The sequence below is a fragment of the Momordica charantia genome (genome assembly GCF_013281855.1).
Source record: "Momordica charantia cultivar OHB3-1 chromosome 5 unlocalized genomic scaffold, Mcharantia_2.0 BLBB01000005.1, whole genome shotgun sequence".
NCBI lineage: Eukaryota > Viridiplantae > Streptophyta > Magnoliopsida > Cucurbitales > Cucurbitaceae > Momordica > Momordica charantia.
Window position 1 is genome coordinate 4686280 of NW_028275163.1, and position 19513 is coordinate 4705792.

The following is a 19513-nucleotide window of genomic DNA, read 5'->3' on the forward strand; positions in this document are numbered from 1 at the left end:
TTTAATTAAAAAATTATGAGTTTGATCATTTATTCTACCAAAAGAATAACTATTATTTCATCAAAGTTTAAATATTTAAATAGATATTTTAAAAGTTTATTAAAAGATGCTAAAATACTTAGATGATAAAATATCTATCTCCACCTATTTTAAGGATACATTAAAAATGTCAAATCGAGCATAACTCAAGACATATATCTCTGACCATACATTAAAAGTGTAAATTAGATTTTATAAAAACAAATGTAAATTAGATTAATAAAACCCAAAATAATACGGGTAAAATATATATTGTTGAAGCAATTTTTGGGAAGCTGGTCAGAGACCATAGGTCATGAAATGGGGAAGAATGAGGTCTTGTTATTGGAAGACAGACAGAGTTGATAGTCTTTACGAGATCTTGGCTTTGGATAAAATGAGATAAGTAAAGAGTCACTTGAGAGAGAATGACATATCGTGGAAGGTTATGGACCTATCTATATATAAGAGATGTGGGTAATGTGAATGCATGATGACAGCATACCACCGCGCTATAACCTGCACTATGTGGCTTCTAAGGTCAACCTATAGATTGAGCTATAATTGACCCATAATGATAGCTGAAGTGAGACCAACTTATAAGCTGCCCAAAATGGTACAGAGGTGGCTGCACACCTATAAACCGCCCAATATGGAGCGAAAGTGGTTGCGCACTTATAAGCCGCCCAATATGGGACAAAGGTGTCTGCACACCTATAAGCTGCCCAATAAATATAGAGGTGTTTGCACACCTATAAGTCGCTCTATTTCTGTCCTAAATTCACCCCAATGTACATATACACAGACCACCAATAACAAAAGAGATAAATAACACAATTGTTGTTCTCAAAATAGATGTATAACCACAAACTCAATATATGAGATCAAATATTCATATCAGTTCTAAGTAAGATTTAAGATGTAAATGTATATAGAAATATAGAGGTTATAATTTACGTAAATGTCAATGAAAATATTGATGAAATATCAATGTTGATAGATATTTCTAAAAATTATTAAAAGGAAAAATTGACACATGCGTAATTCACCATTTTAAAATAATTTAAAAAATGTTATTGTTAATATATGTTTACATTAGTGATATTTATTGATATATTTTGTCTTTTTGTTGATTGTTTTGCTGATACAACAAAAATGTTGTTGATTCACTTTTTATGCCCATATGTCTATGTAAATTTAATAGACTAATTCAAAGTCAGACATGATCATTAAGAAGCTCAATGATATATCGTCAACAAAAGATGTCACCGAAGAAGCAAGATCACTCACCAACCATATTAATGTCAACCAACCAACACCAAAGTTCCAAACAAAACTAACACGGAGCAAATATCCTTTCATTTCAAAAGCATAATATACACTCGAAAGAACAGCAAAACAACCTTAATAATGGCAATACTTTTTTTATTTTGATTTTAATAATAGCAATACCTTTTTTTCTTAATAATGGCAAAACTTAAACCATTGGAGGTTGTTATTCCATAGGTATTTTTTTTAGTTCAAGAAATGTAGAGTTAAAAATCGAATTTTCAACTTTAAAAAAGTTATAGGCATCTTTACTAGTGAGACGTTACTTCACCGAAATTAACTTTACTCCAACTTAATAATGTATTGTTACACGCTAAATTCAATGCATGAGGAAAAAAAATATGCCTAATTAAAGGATGATGTATACATTCCTCTATGAGTAGTTAGGCTCAATGTCATTTTCAAATATCAAAATTATCAAAATTCACTTGAATAAATATACAAGTTAAAATACCCTATTTTTGACTAAAACAACCTTTTATCCCTTCTTTTCTTTCTTCCTTCCTTTTTAGACCGAGGATAATACACCTTTGGAAAATTTGAAGTTCCTTTTTTCCTTTAAAAAATCACTTTTTAAATCTTTTTCTTATTAAAAGTTTATATAATGTATTGTGTTTTGAAATTTTGAAAAATAAATAAGAGTGAGAAAATGCTCCAGCCGGCAGCCATCAAATCATAAAGCAAAAGTGCAAAACTTTGTTATATAAAAAAATTAATTCATTAATAATATCAGATTTATGATTATGTTTTAAAAAATACAAGTAAAAAAAAAAAGATACAGAAAATCTTAGCTTTTTAGAATTTTGTATGTAATTTTTCCTTAACCGGGAAGAAATATCCCTCCCAATTCAAGAAAAGTGGTGGATTATTCCATTAATTTTTCATCTAATTTTTTAATTCATTTTCATAGAAAGTTTCCCACCTCCAACTTTCATTAGAAAATTTAAAAAATTAAAGCCCATTTGATATATTTTCTATTCTATTTTTAAAAACTAAGCTTACATGATGTAAGTTACATCTACTACTTATCAAGCTTATATTAATTTTTCTTGTTATACATTTTTAAAATCTTAGCCAAATTTTAAAAACTAAAAGAAATTGTTTTTGTTTTTAAAATATGACTAAAAATTTAAATGTATTTAAAAGAAATGCTAAAAACAAAAAATAAAATGGTTATTCAAACACTACCTAAGAAAACAAATAAAAAGACCGGAGACTTTGTAACCATTACTGTAATTTACAGGTAATTTTTGCATTTTCCAAATAAGAGTTACAAAAATAACAAAACCAAATAATAATATCTAATAAATGGAAAAACTAAAGAAATATTCCTTTTCCAAAGACAGACAGCTTTCTTTGGGGCATAACATCTAATGAACAAATTATTCGGTGATCAATAGGCAGATGGAAATTACAGTAATGAATTCAATTATTTTCACTCCATTTGACCAATTAATCAATATCCATCTCAACATTGGGATTCAGATTTTCCATCATTTCCTAATCATATAACGAGTATCTCAACTTGCTTAGATGGTAAAATAGCACAAGCATTTCGACCTTCTCGAATTAGTTTGCACTACATGAGTGAGCTCGTACCACCATCTCCATCGCCATCGCCATCGAAAGAATTTCGAGCTATCTTGAGTCATAAGGACTCTAGCATTTTCATCTTTTGACAAAGTCCAGATCATGCTAGGTACCTGAACAAGCTCGGGTTATCTTTGTCTCTTTCCAGATAGTCTCGGGTGATTAGATCTTCAATCCGCTTTTTGATTACTTTAAAGTCGGGCTGCAAATTTGCATCATTTAGTATTAGATTCTAGAAGTGAAAAAGCAGATTATGAAACAAAGTATTTACAGGGAAGTGTATGTGAGAACCTTGAACATCCGACCAAGTTGCTCGACACACTCCAGCACCAACTGCTGGTGACTCAAAACTTTACGACTCTTCATGATGCGGACGATCGACGCGTCAATAGCATAACGTCTGTCCTTGTCGACATCTTCAATTACCTTCTTCTTCTCATCCACGGGTGGAAGAGGAATCTGTACAATGAAACCATCAAAACACTGCCTCTTGGAACAATGGTAATAGTTACACCACGAGAGAATGAAATATATCGACTAGTGAAGAATTAGAAACCTTGATCCTTCTCATTTTGTCCGTAAACTTTGAGTTGAACTCAAATGTATCGGTTGGCGAGATTGTTTTAGTACTTGGCTCCTTGTTAAGAATCTTATATTTGGCGCACGACAAGGAATGGAGTAGTCTCACAATGTCGTCATCATTCAAGTTTAGTTGAGTCATAATTTCCGAGTAACTAAGTCGGTCAGAGGAATTGAACAGCAGCAAGGCAGAAGCCTATGAATATACAAAAAAAAAATGCATATAAATCAGCAATAAGAACTTGGCAGTCCGACAAACTTCCAGTTCTCCAGAACCCGAGGAAAGTTTGATACAGTCAATGTACTAACCTGATACGTTGTCACAATTAGTTCGATGGTTTTCGGTTCAAACCTTCCGCTGATGTTACAGATACCAAGAGAGTAAATCCATGTAAGCTTCCTATGCTTTGTTTTAGTTTGATAGAACTCTCTGAAGACCTCAACGCATTTAATCTGAAGTTGAAACAAAAGAGGGGTAAGATATAAGTTTCCTCCAAAAACTTTCTGCAACTTGTAAATGGTTGAACTCAATATGAGATTAACCCATGCCTACCATCTCGGCCGGGAGGTTCAGATCGAAGGACTTGTAACTAGGCCAAAACCCGGTAGTTAGAACCGTAACTGTCAAATCAATACCGGGATTTGCTTGTGGATTATTGCTAAGATATTCCTCAAAGTTGGCTTGGTTTTCCCTCGCCAAAGTCAAATCTGTGACCTAAGGGAAACCCAAAAATGAACACACTTGTAAATACTCCATAACTTCAACCACTTCAAATCACAAAGACAAACCTGGCATACCATGCCCTCCATCTTTGAGGTGAACTGACCACCACATTGCTGTTTCAGTTTAGTCAGAATACTTCTCTCATGGTCGTCATTGGCACTCTTATCGAAAAGAAGTCGTCGAGCAAGCTTTTTCCTGCAAATAATCATGAAATTTATCAACATTATTCCATTTTCTTTCATTTTTTACCTTAAAACCCCATTAATCTGAAAATCTAGCGAGTTACCTATAAAATTCGGCGAAAAGATCTTTATCACTGATATAAGCAAGCAACTTCACTACCTGCAGACACAGAAGGTTTATAATCATAACACTCTCCAAAAATCATGAGGAGCAGAAGGAATAAAAGATAAGCAAAGAATGGACCTTTTCCAGAGTCTCTTCAATTGCTTCATCACTCAGTTTCTCACTCCCACCTTTCTTGAGAATGTTATCACAAAAAGTTGCAAGTAACTCTGCACTTGAACTACCAGCAACACCCTTATTGCAAAAGACCTCAAAGGCCTCCTTGAGAGCCTAAATAGAAACATATTTAATATGAGTAACCATTTTTTTAGTTCAACAACACGTAGGGTGGGGATTTGAACCTCCGACCTTTTGGTCGAAGATACGCCTTAACGAATTGAGTTATGTACAGGTTGGCAATCTGAGCAACAAATTTAAATCTTCAAGTACTTTGCATTTCAGTAATATACTAGTAAAGAAGACCATACCTTGTGGAAAAGCGTGTGATTTTGGAAACAGGTGTTCACATATGCCAAATATTTATCGTGCAGCTCAATCACTTTTCTTACGAACACCTAAAATACAGGACATAGTTTTGAGTCACCATATAGAAGAGAGAGCGAAATCAAGAGAGAGAACGTGTCGAAGAAAGATTACTTGTTCCTGCAAGCCAATCACATCCTTTTTCTCAGCCTACATAAATGGAAAAAGCAAGTCCTTAGCCATAACAAAAATAACCTTTCCAAATCACACACAGTCCAGAATTACAACACAATGATGAGAACTACAAGAACAATGCTAACACACACAATTTGCATAAATGCAACTGTGAGTGTCCAAGTCAGCTTGCGCACACCTCAACGAATCTCACGAGACAACCGTCTGACCTACAACATTTGGTTGCCAAGGAGTAGGATATTAAATCATAAGTAGGTGACCACCATAGTTTGAACTCATTCCTTCTGAACTCTTCACACAATATAATGTTTTTTTGGATGCCATTAAGTATAAAATGAACATTTGAAAAACTCAGTCTTGCAACTATAAATGAGAAAGAAACCCATTTACTTACCCAGCATTAAGCCATTTTTTAATGTTATTGGATCATACAGCGTTCATATTATTTCTTCCTATTTCTTCCTATCCCAGGTAAAAGTCATGCCCATACATCTTGTCTAGAACTTAAAACTTATGCATGATATTTTGCTATAACACACCGGAAAATCTCCAAAAGAAAATAAGTCTCTAGGACTTCTTGTGTAATTTTAGAATGATTGAGAGGTCCTAGGAAGAGGTTTGAGATATCACTAGATGTAGTCGTAACACCTTTGTGTGAGCTTCAACATCTAGGACTTTTTTAAATTATCAACTAGGTTTAACTCTTTTGGATGGGAGATTTTTTCCACTTAGCTAGCTTTTGTTTTGACTCCATTTGTTGGGATTTTTTTGTACGCCCTTGTATATTCTTCTATTTTTATCGAGGAACACTTGGTTTCTCATAAAAAAAACGTATCGCCAAGATATCGAAAATTAGCATGTAATATAAAAAAATTGAATTAAGAAAGAGAGAGTTTGTAGTAATAAGGGAAAATAATTTATGCAAATTAGAAGTAAAAAGAGAAATTGATGTTCATCTATAGGGTTTCCTAAAAAATTTAGCAATTGATGCACCTATACATGACTAAACCCGATCAACCCATGTTTGGGGTGGGTTATAAACTTGCTTGAGTTTGGTTGAAATAAATGAAAACTCTATTGGTTGGATTGGTTCAATGGTTCAATTAAAATAAATTTGAGTTGAACCAAACCAACTCAAACTTATTATTAATTTTAAAACCATGTCTTTTAAAAATAACATTTTAAGTTCTTGGAGTGTAACTTTCCACCATATACATAAACATTGACTTACAGACCTTGGTTCAATGATAGAAAATATTTAAATAAATGTTTAAGATACTAGCATTTACTTATCCTATTATAATAGGATAAAATCTTTTAAGTGAGTGACCCAAATAACCCAAACCAATCCAACTCAAAAAAATCATGGTTGGATTGGGTTGGGTTCATGATTGAATATGGGTTGTCTAGGTTGAATAAATTTACAACCCAAACAATTGGGTTGGGTCTAAAATGTACTTCAACCCATGAACTCCCACTATGTAACCATTACAGACCTACGACCACCTTGATAATAACTAATTATCAGTCCAGAAGCAATCCATGATCAATCAAGATGACTCTTAGGTTCATATAATGGTATAATACATGAACTTATAACGTAAAGCAGCAAGTAACAAACCTTTTTGTTGCTTGCTGCATCTTCTGCTTGTTTGACCAAGGCAGTTCCCTCAGCAGTAACATGCTGTATAATGGAAATTAAAAAATCTCGTCAGAGTTCATAAGGGCAGTCGACAGAATATGATAAAAAGAACTCTGATAAATTCAATTGGAAGAAGATAGAAGACTTGGTTGAAGTGGTTAGATCAGAAACCTGTTTAAATGTATTTGAAACTGGATCTAGGCCTCGAGGAATTTTAGAGAAGAGTCTGAACATTCTCGACAAGTCATCGACCTATAAAACATCCCATAAACGGCATATGAACACAAACAAGTCCAAGGAAGGAAATATATGTTTGATTTGCATATTGAAAAACATGTACTAAAAAATTAAAGATAGAAATAATGAGTAAGTACCTTGTCATCTCTAAGCAACGCATGACATCCAGAATGCTCTTTTTCAAGCAGTTGGGTAGCATAGGCAGACAACAGTTCATGTTGAACTTTCTAAAAAAGAGAAAAAGCAACACGTCAACTACAATTCTCGAGAATGATCAGCAGCATCGAAGAAGAACGAGAAAAACTGGTACAAGCTAAATCAGTTAAAAGATTACATGATCAAGAACAATTAGTTTCTTTTTTTTGATACACGAGCTAGAAGAAGACATAGAACAAACCTCTAGAAGTTTAGGTTCACTGCTAGAGGGCAAATAATGTGAAACTCTGTCCTTCTCACGTCTTAGGCATTCCTCAGCCTATAATCTCCAACAAAATGAGTTAGAAATCCTACCAGAAAGATAAAATTACATTCATCTGCAAAGCCAATAAAGGAACAAAGAAAATTACTTTCAACATATAATCAGGGCAGGAATCTTCTAGAATCCAGTTGGAAGCCTTCCGAGAGTAATATGCAGCAGTGTCTTTGAGCATGGCTGCTTCAAAGTCATTTTCATAGCAATCCATTTGCCCCATTCCAATCTCCACAAATATATCTAAGACATTCTTTAGCAGAGCTCGGTCAATTTGCTCTCCTTCACGCTCTTGGTCAATCTGATAGGAGAAATTCCAGTCATCTATTGCACAACCTAAAAGATCATGCACAAAAGAAAAGAGCATCAAGTTAACATACCAGCGATATGACAGCATCTCTAGCTTTTGCATTTAACTCCTGGTAAACCTGAATCAGCAAAAAAATGTCAACAACATATTCAATTGCAATAACTCTTGCAAATTTGAGTTGCAAGTTTCATGAGTACGGACACAAACAGGTCTTGGCCAAGCAAAGAGGCAAGCATTTAACATGGTAATAAAGAGAGCAATCACAATGTTCAGTGGTGACATACCAAATCACGGAAACAAGTTAGCCCAACTTCATTCAAAGGTGGAAGTGACCTTCGAGCAATAAAGTAGCGATCAAGATAATGGAAGAAGCGAGAAAGCCACCTAACCATCACTTTGTGGTTTGCCCATCTTTTCACAAGCTCTCTCAACATGAATTCATCATGCTTCTCCCTCAAAGATGGCAATACCTGAATAGCAAGTTCAAGTGTGAGGCTGTGAAATAGATTAACCACACCCCAGAAAAACCAGAAACTGCCCATGGAAGTAACTCGTGATGCATATATATACAACATGAAACTATGACTGATGTACGATTTCCTGTGACAGATGTCATCATTCAAGACAGCAAAGCACTTTCTTTTACATAAAGAAGTGGTGAATTCAGACCATTATGAAAATTAACACAATATTGAAAGGAAAGGTATGCACGTGCTTTCCTCAAGATACAGATGTAGTAGTATGTCAAATGTTTGACATATGAAGATAATACCTAAGAGATATCTAGCTATTGGGAACACTGAATGCATTGAAACTCTTACTGAACGCACAAAAATCTCACAAGTTACAGTGTTACCAGAAATAAATTAACCTAGGAAGATGAAAGTTAAGTGAAACTCAAAATAGCAACAGTCTAGGTATGGAAGATCTGAAAATTGAATTCATGACAATCTAACATTAGCCACCCAAGCATGAATATAGAAGTCAAACATAACTTCAATCTTTGACAGAATCATAAGATTCAAATTGTCAACTCAAATTGTTTCAAGCTGTCAACTCTCAAGCATAAATTTCACCAGCACATTCTATCAATTTGCTACAACTAAAATCTGAAACATGTATCAAAATTAGTTAACATTCATATTGTATTGAATTTTCTTTTGACCCTTCTTGGGTGATTCCTTCCTCTGTTGAAGACATGATTTTCCAGCTTGAACGAAATCCTTCTGAAATCAATTGTTTTATGTTTTTTATTTACTACTCAAGGATATCTAGTAATACGAGCAATAAGAAAATTTCACAACTCCTTCATATCAAAATGTACATGTATATATCCTCAACAAACCAGCAAATGTCTGCCAAATTTCATATTACAAGAAAAATATTACTCCGAAGATCAGGGAAAAACCATATATGAAGTAAATATCTCTCACCGATGATATTATGTACTCTTCAAACGATTCGCAGTACTTATCATACAGCTGCTGGGAGTAGTCATGAGGAGGCTTTTGAGTACACATATTATAGATGGTCCTGTAGACAAGTAGGACATAGAATAGTTGGAATCATCAACTCCATCAAATCAGCCTTCAAATTGAAAAGAATGATAGAAAGCTTTGCACACCCACCCACCCAAAAAATAAAATAAAATAAAATCAACCTCTCTAATAGAGCGGATAACCAAAGAGTCCCAACCAATTTAAATTTCTAAACGTAATCTAATTTCAAAAAGACCAAATTATCAAGAAAACAGAGAAGATTACAACCCTTCAAAGAGAAGTTGGGTACTAACTGAAACTCCCATTCCAACCCTCCAATAGGTATCCATGAAATAAATATTTTTAGAACAAAAAACAAAATTGGCAGGAAGTTTAGAAAAATCATTACGTGTAGAGCATCATGTAGTCTTCCGAGCTGAACTGTGGCTCTGGCAATCCCTCTAAAATGTTCTTCAATTTTGTGATTCCCTTTTGCATGAAGGCCCATCCTTGTTCCAAATCAATAGTTTTGCGCTCGTTCATCGTCGTATTGCTCCAATTGCTGAATGCTGATGTCGAAAATTCTGCAGATGGAACAATACTATTCACACTCAGATCACACACCAATCAGATTGTGAACAACATTGGAAAAGGAAACAACGACAATCAACAAAATTTTCGTATTCCCAATTCGAATACGAAATTCAAGCTCCAAAGTAAAAACTTAGAGCATTAACGTTAGTGAAACTCATATTATATCACAAATTTCAATCTAACGAAAACGACCCATTCATGGACTGAATTACACCGCTCCAAAAACAATCTCATGAGTAACAGATACAACAAGCACACCGAGACAAAAATAGAAACCCATGATTCAAAAATTTGCAGAGAACAATAAAAATAGCAAGAAAAATTACCAGGAGAAAGAGAAGGCAGATTCGATACAGAAAAAGGAACCCTACGGGAAAGATGATTAATGAGCGAAAAGTAAAACCCTGTAGATAGCGATTGAAAAAAGGGACATGGGCAGAAAAAAAAAACAATTCCGATGGGTGTTGATGGGATAAGTTGAAAAGTGCTGCAGAGGATTATGGGTGGAAACAAATTTTGGTTTTTTGATTTTGCAAAAGAAAACTAGTGATTATCAAAAAGAAAATATTTTTGATATGGTAATCCGAAGAACGGCTGATCGTTCGGAAAGAAACAAGAACAGGGCTCAAAATTGTGATGGAAAAAATAAATTGAAATTCTCTATAAATGATAGTCAATAATTGAACAATTTGTTGAAGTTAAAAAAAAAAATTTGAACAATTTGTTATGATGTTCCTTGAATTTATTAATCCCTTAATCATTTAATGAATTATAAATTAAACTAAATTTATTCAATGGAATCTTATCTTCTTAGATAATAATATTTTTAATTCAATAATTAGCTCTCGTTCGGGTCCGAGAGTAGACGGATGAGTGACTACTTGAGGGGAGGCTCGGTGGTACTTTGTTCGAGGGGAGGATTATTGGGTTTGTAAGGTGATTGCAAACAAAGTCTCACATTGACTAGGGAAGGGAATGATCATGAGTATATAAGAGAGGACAATTATCTCCATTGGTATGAGGCCTTTTGGGTGAAACCAAAAGCAAAGCCGTGAGGACTATGCCCAAAGTGGACGATATCATACCATTGTGGAGATACGTGGTACCCTGGGTACCGTTGTCCTTAACATTGCTTTCAACCCTTAAGTATAACTAGTTCCCAAAACGAGTTGTATTTGTAGTGCTACAATTGTACAAGAGGGTGTTCGAGACAAACCTCTACATGGAAGAATATTCGATCTTACGAACACTTTTTAAACTTTGCCAATGCAAATGGTTATATCTCAAAAAACACCTTCAATTAAAAAACGCTTCTTCTAAAAGCATTATCAAACACACTCTTATTCATCTAACGCTGCAACATCAACGACTAATGTCCGAAAGCACAACTGAGCGAAACTATTCATTTATTAATCTCTAAGCTAATAATACCAGAAGGTGTAGAATCATGGAGTAATTACAAAGAGAGACAATAACAAACATCATTCTAATTTACCACAGTAGTATGATAATTTATTAATTTGAGATATGAGTTTGTTTATATCCACTCAAGTAAGATCTCTTCCGGATGATTCCTTAAGTCAACTTGGGCTTTATTTATATGTTTGGATTTTGTTTCTGCTATGGTTTTTGCTGTGAGGCAGCCTTCTCTGCCTCAAACTTTCTTAGTGTAGATGAACTCAGCTTATCACCACCAGACTCATCAGTCACTAAATCTACAACTTCAATCTGCAAATAGAAAAACATCAAATGGCCCTCTAACTCATAATGGAATCTTTTGTACTGCAAGCGAAAAATGATGGGGAAAGACTCGGACCTTCAGCTGCGAAAGGCCCTTTTCGCCGCGCTTCTTGTTAACTGACATTCCACCTGCTAACGTCTCCTTGCTGCATAAGGAATAACTCAGAAAGTGTTTTTTGGCTTGGACACAATGAAGAACGATCCTCAGTGAATATTAAGTATTTATTTGGAAAAACCTGACAACAATTGCCTCCAAAGTTTCATCAACAATGGATGGACCGTATGGATCGACAATAGGTTCAACATGTACCAACAGTTCTGGCTTTACAGACTGCAAAAATCGTCAAAGGACGTGACTTGAGAAATGCAACCAGCCTTGAGAATAACATTTATCCATACGACATGAAACAGAACATTATGGGGAATAAAGATCATTTTCGTGAACATATGCCAGAAATAGACTTCATGGTCCATGGAATCTAGGGTCAAGTCCATGCTGCGAAGTTATAGTTGAGACGAAATTTCACAAGCTTAAAATTTTATAAATGAAATTATTTCCTCTAAAAGGCGTCATCTAAAGATTCAGAAGGGCAGTAATGAATTATCTTCTAGCTAAAATTAAGATATCCACAAAATTGTAGAACAATTTACCCATTTCTCACCACCAGAAACAATAGGAAAAGCTGGCTAAGCTGTGAAACCGAAAAAAAGAAAAGAAAAGAAAAGGTTATTATGAAGTACCTTGATATAATTTACAACATTTAGCATTCTTTCTTCAATAGGCTGTATAAGTTCCGGGAACTGCAATGGAGTAAAAGAACAATTTAGATGAGATTCTCAATCCCTTGGCTACCGTGGTTTCATTGAGGTTATGAACAAAACGGCTTTAAATTACATCAAAGAAATCAAATGAGCTGACTATACGTCAATCATCATATACTCCCTCTTCAGTGACTAATTTTCATGGTGCCTTTCCAGAAAGCAAATTTTCTTCATTAAAAAAAAAAAACAAAAACTTGACCTTCATACTTCTCCAAGTTTCTTATAGTAATCAAGATGGCTTCTATAAAGAAAATAACCATCCAAAGCCATTGATAATAAGCAGCAGATAGTTCTTCTTTTACCAATCGCATGGGAAGATTGAAGTTCAAATAACAATCAGAGCATTCCTCGGGGCAAATTTCATGTTGAAGTCTTCAACAGACACATAATACGTTGTAAAACTAACTAGAATTTCATTAAAAGTTTGTAAAACACACACTGAATAGATTTGTCAAAATTGATACAAGCGATCCAGAATTGAATGGAAGTTTGTTCAATGCCTTCAAATGCAGATCAAGAAATATAAGAAATGATATAGCTGCAAGAAATAGAACAGAAATGAAGTAAATGCTTCTGGTTGAGGAAGGAGTTAAGACCTTTTTTTTAGTGAGCATTGGGCCATCACAAACTCCAATCATAATCCGATCCCTCGCTAGCTCTGCTGCTGCCTAAATTCCATCATTTACTACCATACTTCAACAGATATAGAAGCAAAACATTAAAAACTCGAGCGATACCTTGAGAAAAAGACGGTGCCCGTCGTGTAATCGATCAAAAGTGCCACCAAGAACCACACCTCCATATGAATTGGGAGGAGAGATTTGTTGATTTGTCGTCGAGTCCTCCGAAATCGCCATTTCCAGGAACTCCTAGAAGTCTTAATTTAGTGACGGGCGATTAGCGTTCAATGAAGTTCATGTAAACTAATTAAATGATAGGCCCCCAATTACTAGGGTATATCAACGTAAGCGGGGGAGGAAGAGGGAGTCGGTGTGAGTAAGAGTATTAACTTGTAAGTGGGCCCATAAGAATATTTGTTAGGAAAATTTGAATGGATGGCTAAATTTTGCGATGGCACAAATGACTAAATGGTATTTTATGAGTTTTAAAAAAAACGTAGTTTTCCAACAATATTTTTTTCTATGTTTTTTTGGTTTTTTCTTATATTCAACCACACAAATTTTATTTTGAATTCAAAATGATTTTCCTATTTTCAAGGGATTTCAAGTTAATTATTTTAATTAATTTGTTTTATATTTTAGTTAATTTAAACGATTTGTTTACAACGATTAATCTCTCGTCTCATCGTTCTGCAATTGTTCTACTGATGAAGGGTATTTTAGGAGTTTTAAAAAGAACGTAGTTTTCTAACAATACATTTTTCTATGTTTTTTTGGTTTTTTGTTATATTCAACCACCTAACAAATTTTGTTTTGAATTCAAAATGATTTTCCTACATCCAAGGGATTTCAAGTTAATTATTTTAATTAATTTGTTTTGTATTTCAGTTAATTTAAACGATTTGTGTACAATGATTAATCTCTCATCTCTTCATTCTGCAATTGTTCTACTGTATCTTCTTAATGTATATATACATATTTGCATCAATTGGTATATATACCTAGCCACTAAGGAGTATATGCTGTTACAAGTTATTTGTATTCTTGTTTTCTATTTCTTTATCATTTAATAAATCATCTACAACAAAAGAAAATTAAAAAATCAAAGACTAATAAACCATAAATCAAAACGATTAGGAAAATAGGTGATGCCTCTTAAATTTGTAGCCTTTGGGCGTGTATGTCTCTTAAAAGGAAAAAATCAATTAGTCATTATTGCAATATTTCATAGGTTTGGACATTTTTTAAAACGTGTTATTAATTTTAGCCATTCATGCAATTGCCCCTATTTGTTAGTTTGATGTGGGCCAGAGAGGGTTATATGGTGGAGGGGGGTGGCTGTTTTGGGTATCTTTTTGCTGAATACTGTTTTCTGCATTCTCTATGAGAATTAGGAGAGGTCGGGAGCTCTCCAATCTCCCTTAGCTGTGTTGATAAATAAAATTGAGGCATAGGCCTATCATTAAACTGCATTGCAAGTATCACCCTGCTAATCTTTCTACTCTACTAACCTTTCATTAATACTAACGGGAAGTTAAGTGACATCAAAAGAAAAATAAAACCAACTAAAATCTCATAAAACTCAAATGCTTATTTGTAGCAGGAACTGCTTATGCAACAAATATCAAATGAATGTGACGAAAATAAGGAGAACCCAGAAGCCTTGGTGGGAATCCCACAAAACCCTTCAGCTGAAAAAATCTCTAATAGCGGCGAATCCACTGAAATCAAAAGGAAACCCTAAACCAAGCCCATTAATGCTATCTGCTTATTTCCTCTGATTCGCAATTAGCAAGAAGAGGATCCTAATCTGTAGGATATCTAATTCTTATGCAGAAACATAATTTACCTTTCTTTGTTGGTTGCTGTCGCTTTCCCGTCTTCTACATATAATCTGTGTTCTTTCTCCGGTTGTTTCTTCTGAAATTAAGCTTCTCTATGGCTCCCTCTGCAACTGCAATTTCAAAAGGGCAGGTGATTTGTTCCGTGGCAGCGTGGATGAACTTCTTTTTCTATCTCTTCATTGAACTACTCGGCATTTCTTGTCTTCTCTTGGCACAGGTGACTTTTTTGGGAAAATTGACAAAATAAGCCTTACAGAAGAGTCTCTTAAGTTTTTTAATCGCTCTTCTCAAAACACAAGTAAAACTTGCTGACATCACCTACTTTGCCAAATGACCTCTCATGCCCCTCACTTGGGTAATACGAATAGGGGTGCAAAATTTGTTTTCCCTCCTTTCCTTATTTGAAAGCACTCCATTTCGCTCTCATTATTAGGGTTGTTTTGCTTCTCTCATCTACAGCCGACTCTCGATGCTTGAACTCCAGCATCTATCGGTCTTCCATTTCTCTCTCATTATTGGGTTGTTTTTCTTCTCTCATCTACAGGCGACTAACTCTCGATGCTTGAACTCCAGCATCCATCTGTCTTTGTTTTCAAATGTTTCGTTGGGCTTGTTCTCATATAAGTTATTTATTTGTTTGTTTACTGGGTTGTTGATTTTTAGACGTGGAGGGAGAGAAACTGACGGACAGGGCGTGAAGGCAAAAACGAGATCATTAGCGTGTTAAATGAAGATGGATAGCTACTTATATTGAAGGAAAAATTGAACCTCCCATCTCGAGAAAATGAGTACATGTCAATTATCACTTAATTATGCTCAAAAGCGAATTACATTACCTATAGCTCAGTAAATAAATTTATTTAGTAGTTAAGTTTAGGAATTTGATTAATTAAATTGAAAATACATGAAGCATGAACTTGTTCATCTTCTCCTTCTCCAAACTAATCCAAACATTGACAGTACTCCCGGCCTCGTGATTTTGTCCGCCCTTGGCCGGTGGCGGAGAAAGCAGCAGCACAAATTCAGCATTCCCATTGGCGATCGGACCGCCGTGCGCCGGTTTTCCAAACCCAAAATCCAGCTCCTTAAACGGCAGCTTCCACCAAGCCGACACATAAAAGCTATTCCCATTACACGTCGCCGGAATTCCGCCGTAGACCTCGAGCCAGTCAATCGCCGACCGGACATACTCCTCCTCCAACACTCGCTCGATCCCCTCCTTCACCTTCTCCACGCAGAACGACAGCGGCCGCTCCACCACCTCTGCCGCCGTTGCCGCCGCGAAACCAGTCATCACGGCGTTCCCGACGAACCCATCCGGGAGAGCCGGACGGCGGATCTTGGACCGGACATCAACCGCGAAGAGAACGGTTGAGGTCTCGCCCGGCCGGTCCGAGAAGACCGCGCGGGTCCGGGCGCGCCAGAGCTGGGCGAGGATGACGTGGAAGGTGGAGCAGGAGGGGACGGCGGCGCATTGCTTGAGGGCGGCGATGGTGCCGGGGAAGAAGGGGATGAGGCGATGGATGGGAGCGGAGAGGGGCGGAGAGGGGGTGGGAGAGGGTTTGGTGACGGCGGTGAAGGCAGAGGGGAGGTGGGTTGCGGCGGAGGTGTATTCGTGGTGGGGGTGGGTGATACGAGGAGGGATTCTGGCTCGGAAACAGGTTCGGTCGTTCGAGATGGTCTGGTTTTTCAGGCCATGTCCTCGGCAGATTCTGGCTAGGTTTTCGAACATGTCGGTTGCTGATTTACCGTCCACCACGCCGTGGTTTGTCACCATCCCGATTGCGAACCCGCCGCATTCCAACTTTGTAACCTGCATCCGCATACACACAATCTTAATTCTTCAACTCTAATCACAGTTTTTCAAATTTTGAAAATGTTTAATCCATGGGTAGGGTAAATTTAAATACGATCATTTATTATTATCTATATGAAATGTCAACGTCAGTTTAGTTCAATTCCTATATTTCTGATCAGGAGGTCATAAATTCAAATTACCATCCATTCACTAAAAAAGTTATAAATGAACAAAGATGATATAGTTTTGAAGGCTCTTAGATCTCTTACCCTATATTTATTATACCAAAAAACAACATTATATATATCAACAACATTAGACTTAAAAAACAACATTTGATATTGTGGTGGAATCTGAAACCCAAAAAAAAAAAAAAGTAGGTAATCTTAATTTGGAATCTAAAAGTGAAAATAATATATTAATTAATTATGTGTCCAAATATTAATAAATATAATAGATACAAGACCAATAAGAAAATGATATAAAGATATGGCAATTGATTAATTAAAAAAAATCTATATTTTTTATTTATTTCTCTTAATTGTCTAACGTTCAAGAGTGATCACCACAAAATAGATCACAATAATCTAAAGTATTTTTCGGGCGACTATTAAATGCTTTCTTAAGTTGACAAAAAATTCATATAAATAATTCAAATGTGTTTTACTTTAGGTTAGATACATGTGCCTTAACTACTCAGCTATGATCGGATTGACGCCACTCAAATTTATTTTTTAAAATTATACTCGATTTTTATTATTTATTTGGTATATTTTTTATGTTTCTAAAAAAAATAAATTTGAGTCTTAAAACAAATTTCAAAGATAAAAATAAGATTATAACAACTACTTTTTTTTTTAGTTTTTAAAATTTATCTGAGAGTTTGAAAACGTTTAATTAAAATTAGATATTAAAACAAAGAAACACATATAATTAGCAGTTATGTTTTTAAACTTAATTTTTAAAAATGGATAATCAAAAACCAAATAGTTATACAACAAACGACTTTGTTTATTAGTCATCATTTAACCATCAATATTAACGATAAAAATCATATAGAATTCACATTCAAAAGCTTATGTTTAAATGATTTTTTAAGAAAAATTTATAGATTACTAGTGAGTTTGAAATAAGTTTAAAAAATAAAAGTGCTTTTCAATATATATTTTTTTAATAATCCGAAACCGATTATTTTTTAACTCGTCCATCTCAATGTCCGGATCGAGAGATATCAGGAAGTTTTTGGTATTACGCTTACTCAAATCGAATAAAAAATCATAAGATCCTATGCCCTTGTCAATAGAGTTGCCCCTTCGACATCCAAAATTCAAATAGATTCGGTTCTTTTAAAGTTCGGGAGTTCAATTTTCATTTATTTATGAATTATGAAAGTACAAAGGTTAAATTTTTACTCGTGAGAGTTTTAATTTAGGGTACAATTGTAATGACTGTAATATGATTTAAAATAACAATTTGATAATTCTCTCATCTGCATCATATACCTGAATGGTAAACAGAGCCCTTTCAGGGAGGCTTCTATGGAGTCCAGGCCGATGAACAAAATGGCAAAAGCTTGGATTCGGAGCAGCCAAATCCCCAAGCTCCTTCAACGTCACTCTCGTCTTCGCATTCACAAACAAAACGCCGGCGTTATTACAAACCAGCTCCAGCCGGCCGCTCTCCCGGTTCACCTGAAGCCGCCCGGCCAAGAAATAGTACGGAACCAACAGCACCGCCACCGCTCTCTCCACGGTCCTCGAGATCTCCGCCGCCGAAGCCGCCGGATCCACCTCGAAGAAGTAGACGGTCTCCACGGTGAAGGCCACCGCCAAGTCGATGTTCGACAGGAAGATCGTCTCCTCCGGCGTCGGATTGCTGGGAGAGAAGAGCTTCAGAGGCTCGTCTTTCGCCACGTCTTCGTCGGTGATTGAGAGAGGCGCGACGGCCATGGCTGATTCTGTTTTCGAGCCCTAATTTGGATTTGGATCGAGAGAAATTGGGGGAGGTGAAATGGAAAATCCATGGCGGATCGGAGGAATTTTAAAGCGGGGAGTGCGATTTCTTCGCGGGCGGAGAAAATTAGGGCATGGGAATTTTGTTGCCGTCGATCTTGTAGGGCGGGCGTAAAATAAATGTTCGTTTCGTCGGAGACGGAGAGGGAGAGAGAACTTCGGCTTACACGTCCGGCGTGCGCCTCACAGTTTAAGCTTTACTGTACCTACCAGCCAAGGTTTTTGTTTTTAACTTCGATGTAAATTTCGGTAAAATATAAAAGTAAAAAATTTCGTAACAATAATTAATTTAACACATATGGATATTTTTTTTTAAATGATCAAAATATTATTGATATTTTTAATATCTTATCGATTGTTTGTAATGAATATAAATTTACTATTTATATCGATGTTGAATTGGATATGTCGATGGAAATTTAATATTTTACTGCTAACCACGGTGAAAACACAAAAAAAAACAAAAAATTAAAGTTATGATATTATGAGATAATATTCAAGTTAAAACTGTAATTTTAGTTTTTATGCTTGTCCTTTGGCTAGAGAAGTTTTTATTATAATCATTGTCTTTTATTTGAGTTTTAGCAAACACATATTTACAATTAAAAGATTATGAGTTAAAAATATTTTTTAAAACTTCGAAACACAACATTAGTCCTAATAATTTTGTCTGTTTCTCAACCAGAATTTTATGTTTTTCAAATCAACCAATATGACTTCCAATACCTTGCGTTATGGAAAAGA

General features: G+C 35.3%; 3 protein-coding genes across 5 annotated transcripts; all 3 read right to left on the reverse strand.

Annotated features, from left to right (window-relative positions):
- Window positions 1–2574: 2574 nt before the first annotated feature.
- On the reverse strand, window positions 2575–10578 carry LOC111009219 (cullin-1). 3 transcript variants are annotated; one of them, XM_088123889.1, is made up of 20 exons: window positions 10260–10578; window positions 9749–9923; window positions 9295–9394; window positions 8146–8331; window positions 7932–7979; window positions 7649–7852; window positions 7480–7557; window positions 7220–7309; window positions 7017–7097; window positions 6825–6887; window positions 5183–5218; window positions 5014–5100; window positions 4667–4816; window positions 4527–4582; window positions 4306–4435; window positions 4070–4231; window positions 3826–3969; window positions 3494–3712; window positions 3229–3396; window positions 2575–3139 (listed from the first exon to the last, which is right to left on the reverse strand). In XM_088123889.1, the coding sequence occupies exons 2-20, from the start codon at window positions 9880–9882 to the stop codon at window positions 3038–3040; spliced, it is 2238 nt and encodes a 745-aa protein (XP_087980015.1). In that variant the 5' UTR covers window positions 9883–9923; window positions 10260–10578; the 3' UTR covers window positions 2575–3037. The 3 variants fall into 3 exon arrangements, with proteins under 3 accessions (XP_087980015.1, XP_022137923.1, XP_087980016.1); XM_022282231.2 differs by having other exon boundaries at window positions 4315–4435; window positions 10260–10577; XM_088123890.1 differs by lacking the exon at window positions 10260–10578 and having other exon boundaries at window positions 4315–4435; window positions 9749–9960.
- Window positions 10579–11322: 744 nt separating this feature from the next.
- Window positions 11323–13518, reverse strand: COAD (4-phosphopantetheine adenylyltransferase). The gene is made up of 6 exons (XM_022282092.2): window positions 13233–13518; window positions 13092–13163; window positions 12415–12474; window positions 11910–12004; window positions 11750–11819; window positions 11323–11661 (listed from the first exon to the last, which is right to left on the reverse strand). The coding sequence occupies exons 1-6, from the start codon at window positions 13350–13352 to the stop codon at window positions 11554–11556; spliced, it is 525 nt and encodes a 174-aa protein (XP_022137784.1). The 5' UTR covers window positions 13353–13518; the 3' UTR covers window positions 11323–11553.
- A 2217-nt stretch (window positions 13519–15735) lies between these two features.
- On the reverse strand, window positions 15736–19101 carry LOC111009352 (acyltransferase GLAUCE). The gene is made up of 2 exons (XM_088123697.1): window positions 18260–19101; window positions 15736–16772 (listed from the first exon to the last, which is right to left on the reverse strand). Exons 1-2 carry the CDS (start codon window positions 18704–18706, stop codon window positions 15849–15851), a joined length of 1371 nt encoding a protein of 456 aa, XP_087979823.1. The 5' UTR covers window positions 18707–19101; the 3' UTR covers window positions 15736–15848.
- Window positions 19102–19513: the final 412 nt, after the last annotated feature.

What these genes read in the sequence shown, in the direction of transcription:
- LOC111009352 (XM_088123697.1), bottom strand. Translation starts at nt 18,706, where the DNA reads ATGGCCGTCGCGCCTCTCTCAATCACCGACGAAGACGTGGCGAAAGAC. An exon ending in GGGCTCTGTTTACCATTCAG is followed by an intron (nt 16,773 to 18,259) that starts GTATATGATGCA and finishes ATGCGGATGCAG; the next exon opens with GTTACAAAGTTGGAATGCGG.
- COAD (XM_022282092.2), bottom strand. Translation starts at nt 13,352, where the DNA reads ATGGCGATTTCGGAGGACTCGACGACAAATCAACAAATCTCTCCTCCC. An exon ending in ATGTTGTAAATTATATCAAG is followed by an intron (nt 12,005 to 12,414) that starts GTACTTCATAAT and finishes CGATTTTTGCAG; the next exon opens with TCTGTAAAGCCAGAACTGTT. An exon ending in AGGGCCTTTCGCAGCTGAAG is followed by an intron (nt 11,662 to 11,749) that starts GTCCGAGTCTTT and finishes TTCTATTTGCAG; the next exon opens with ATTGAAGTTGTAGATTTAGT.
- LOC111009219 (XM_088123889.1), bottom strand. Translation starts at nt 9,882, where the DNA reads ATGAACGAGCGCAAAACTATTGATTTGGAACAAGGATGGGCCTTCATG. An exon ending in TGATTGGCTTGCAGGAACAA is followed by an intron (nt 5,101 to 5,182) that starts GTAATCTTTCTT and finishes CCTGTATTTTAG; the next exon opens with GTGTTCGTAAGAAAAGTGAT. An exon ending in TTGAAGAGACTCTGGAAAAG is followed by an intron (nt 4,583 to 4,666) that starts GTCCATTCTTTG and finishes CTGTGTCTGCAG; the next exon opens with GTAGTGAAGTTGCTTGCTTA.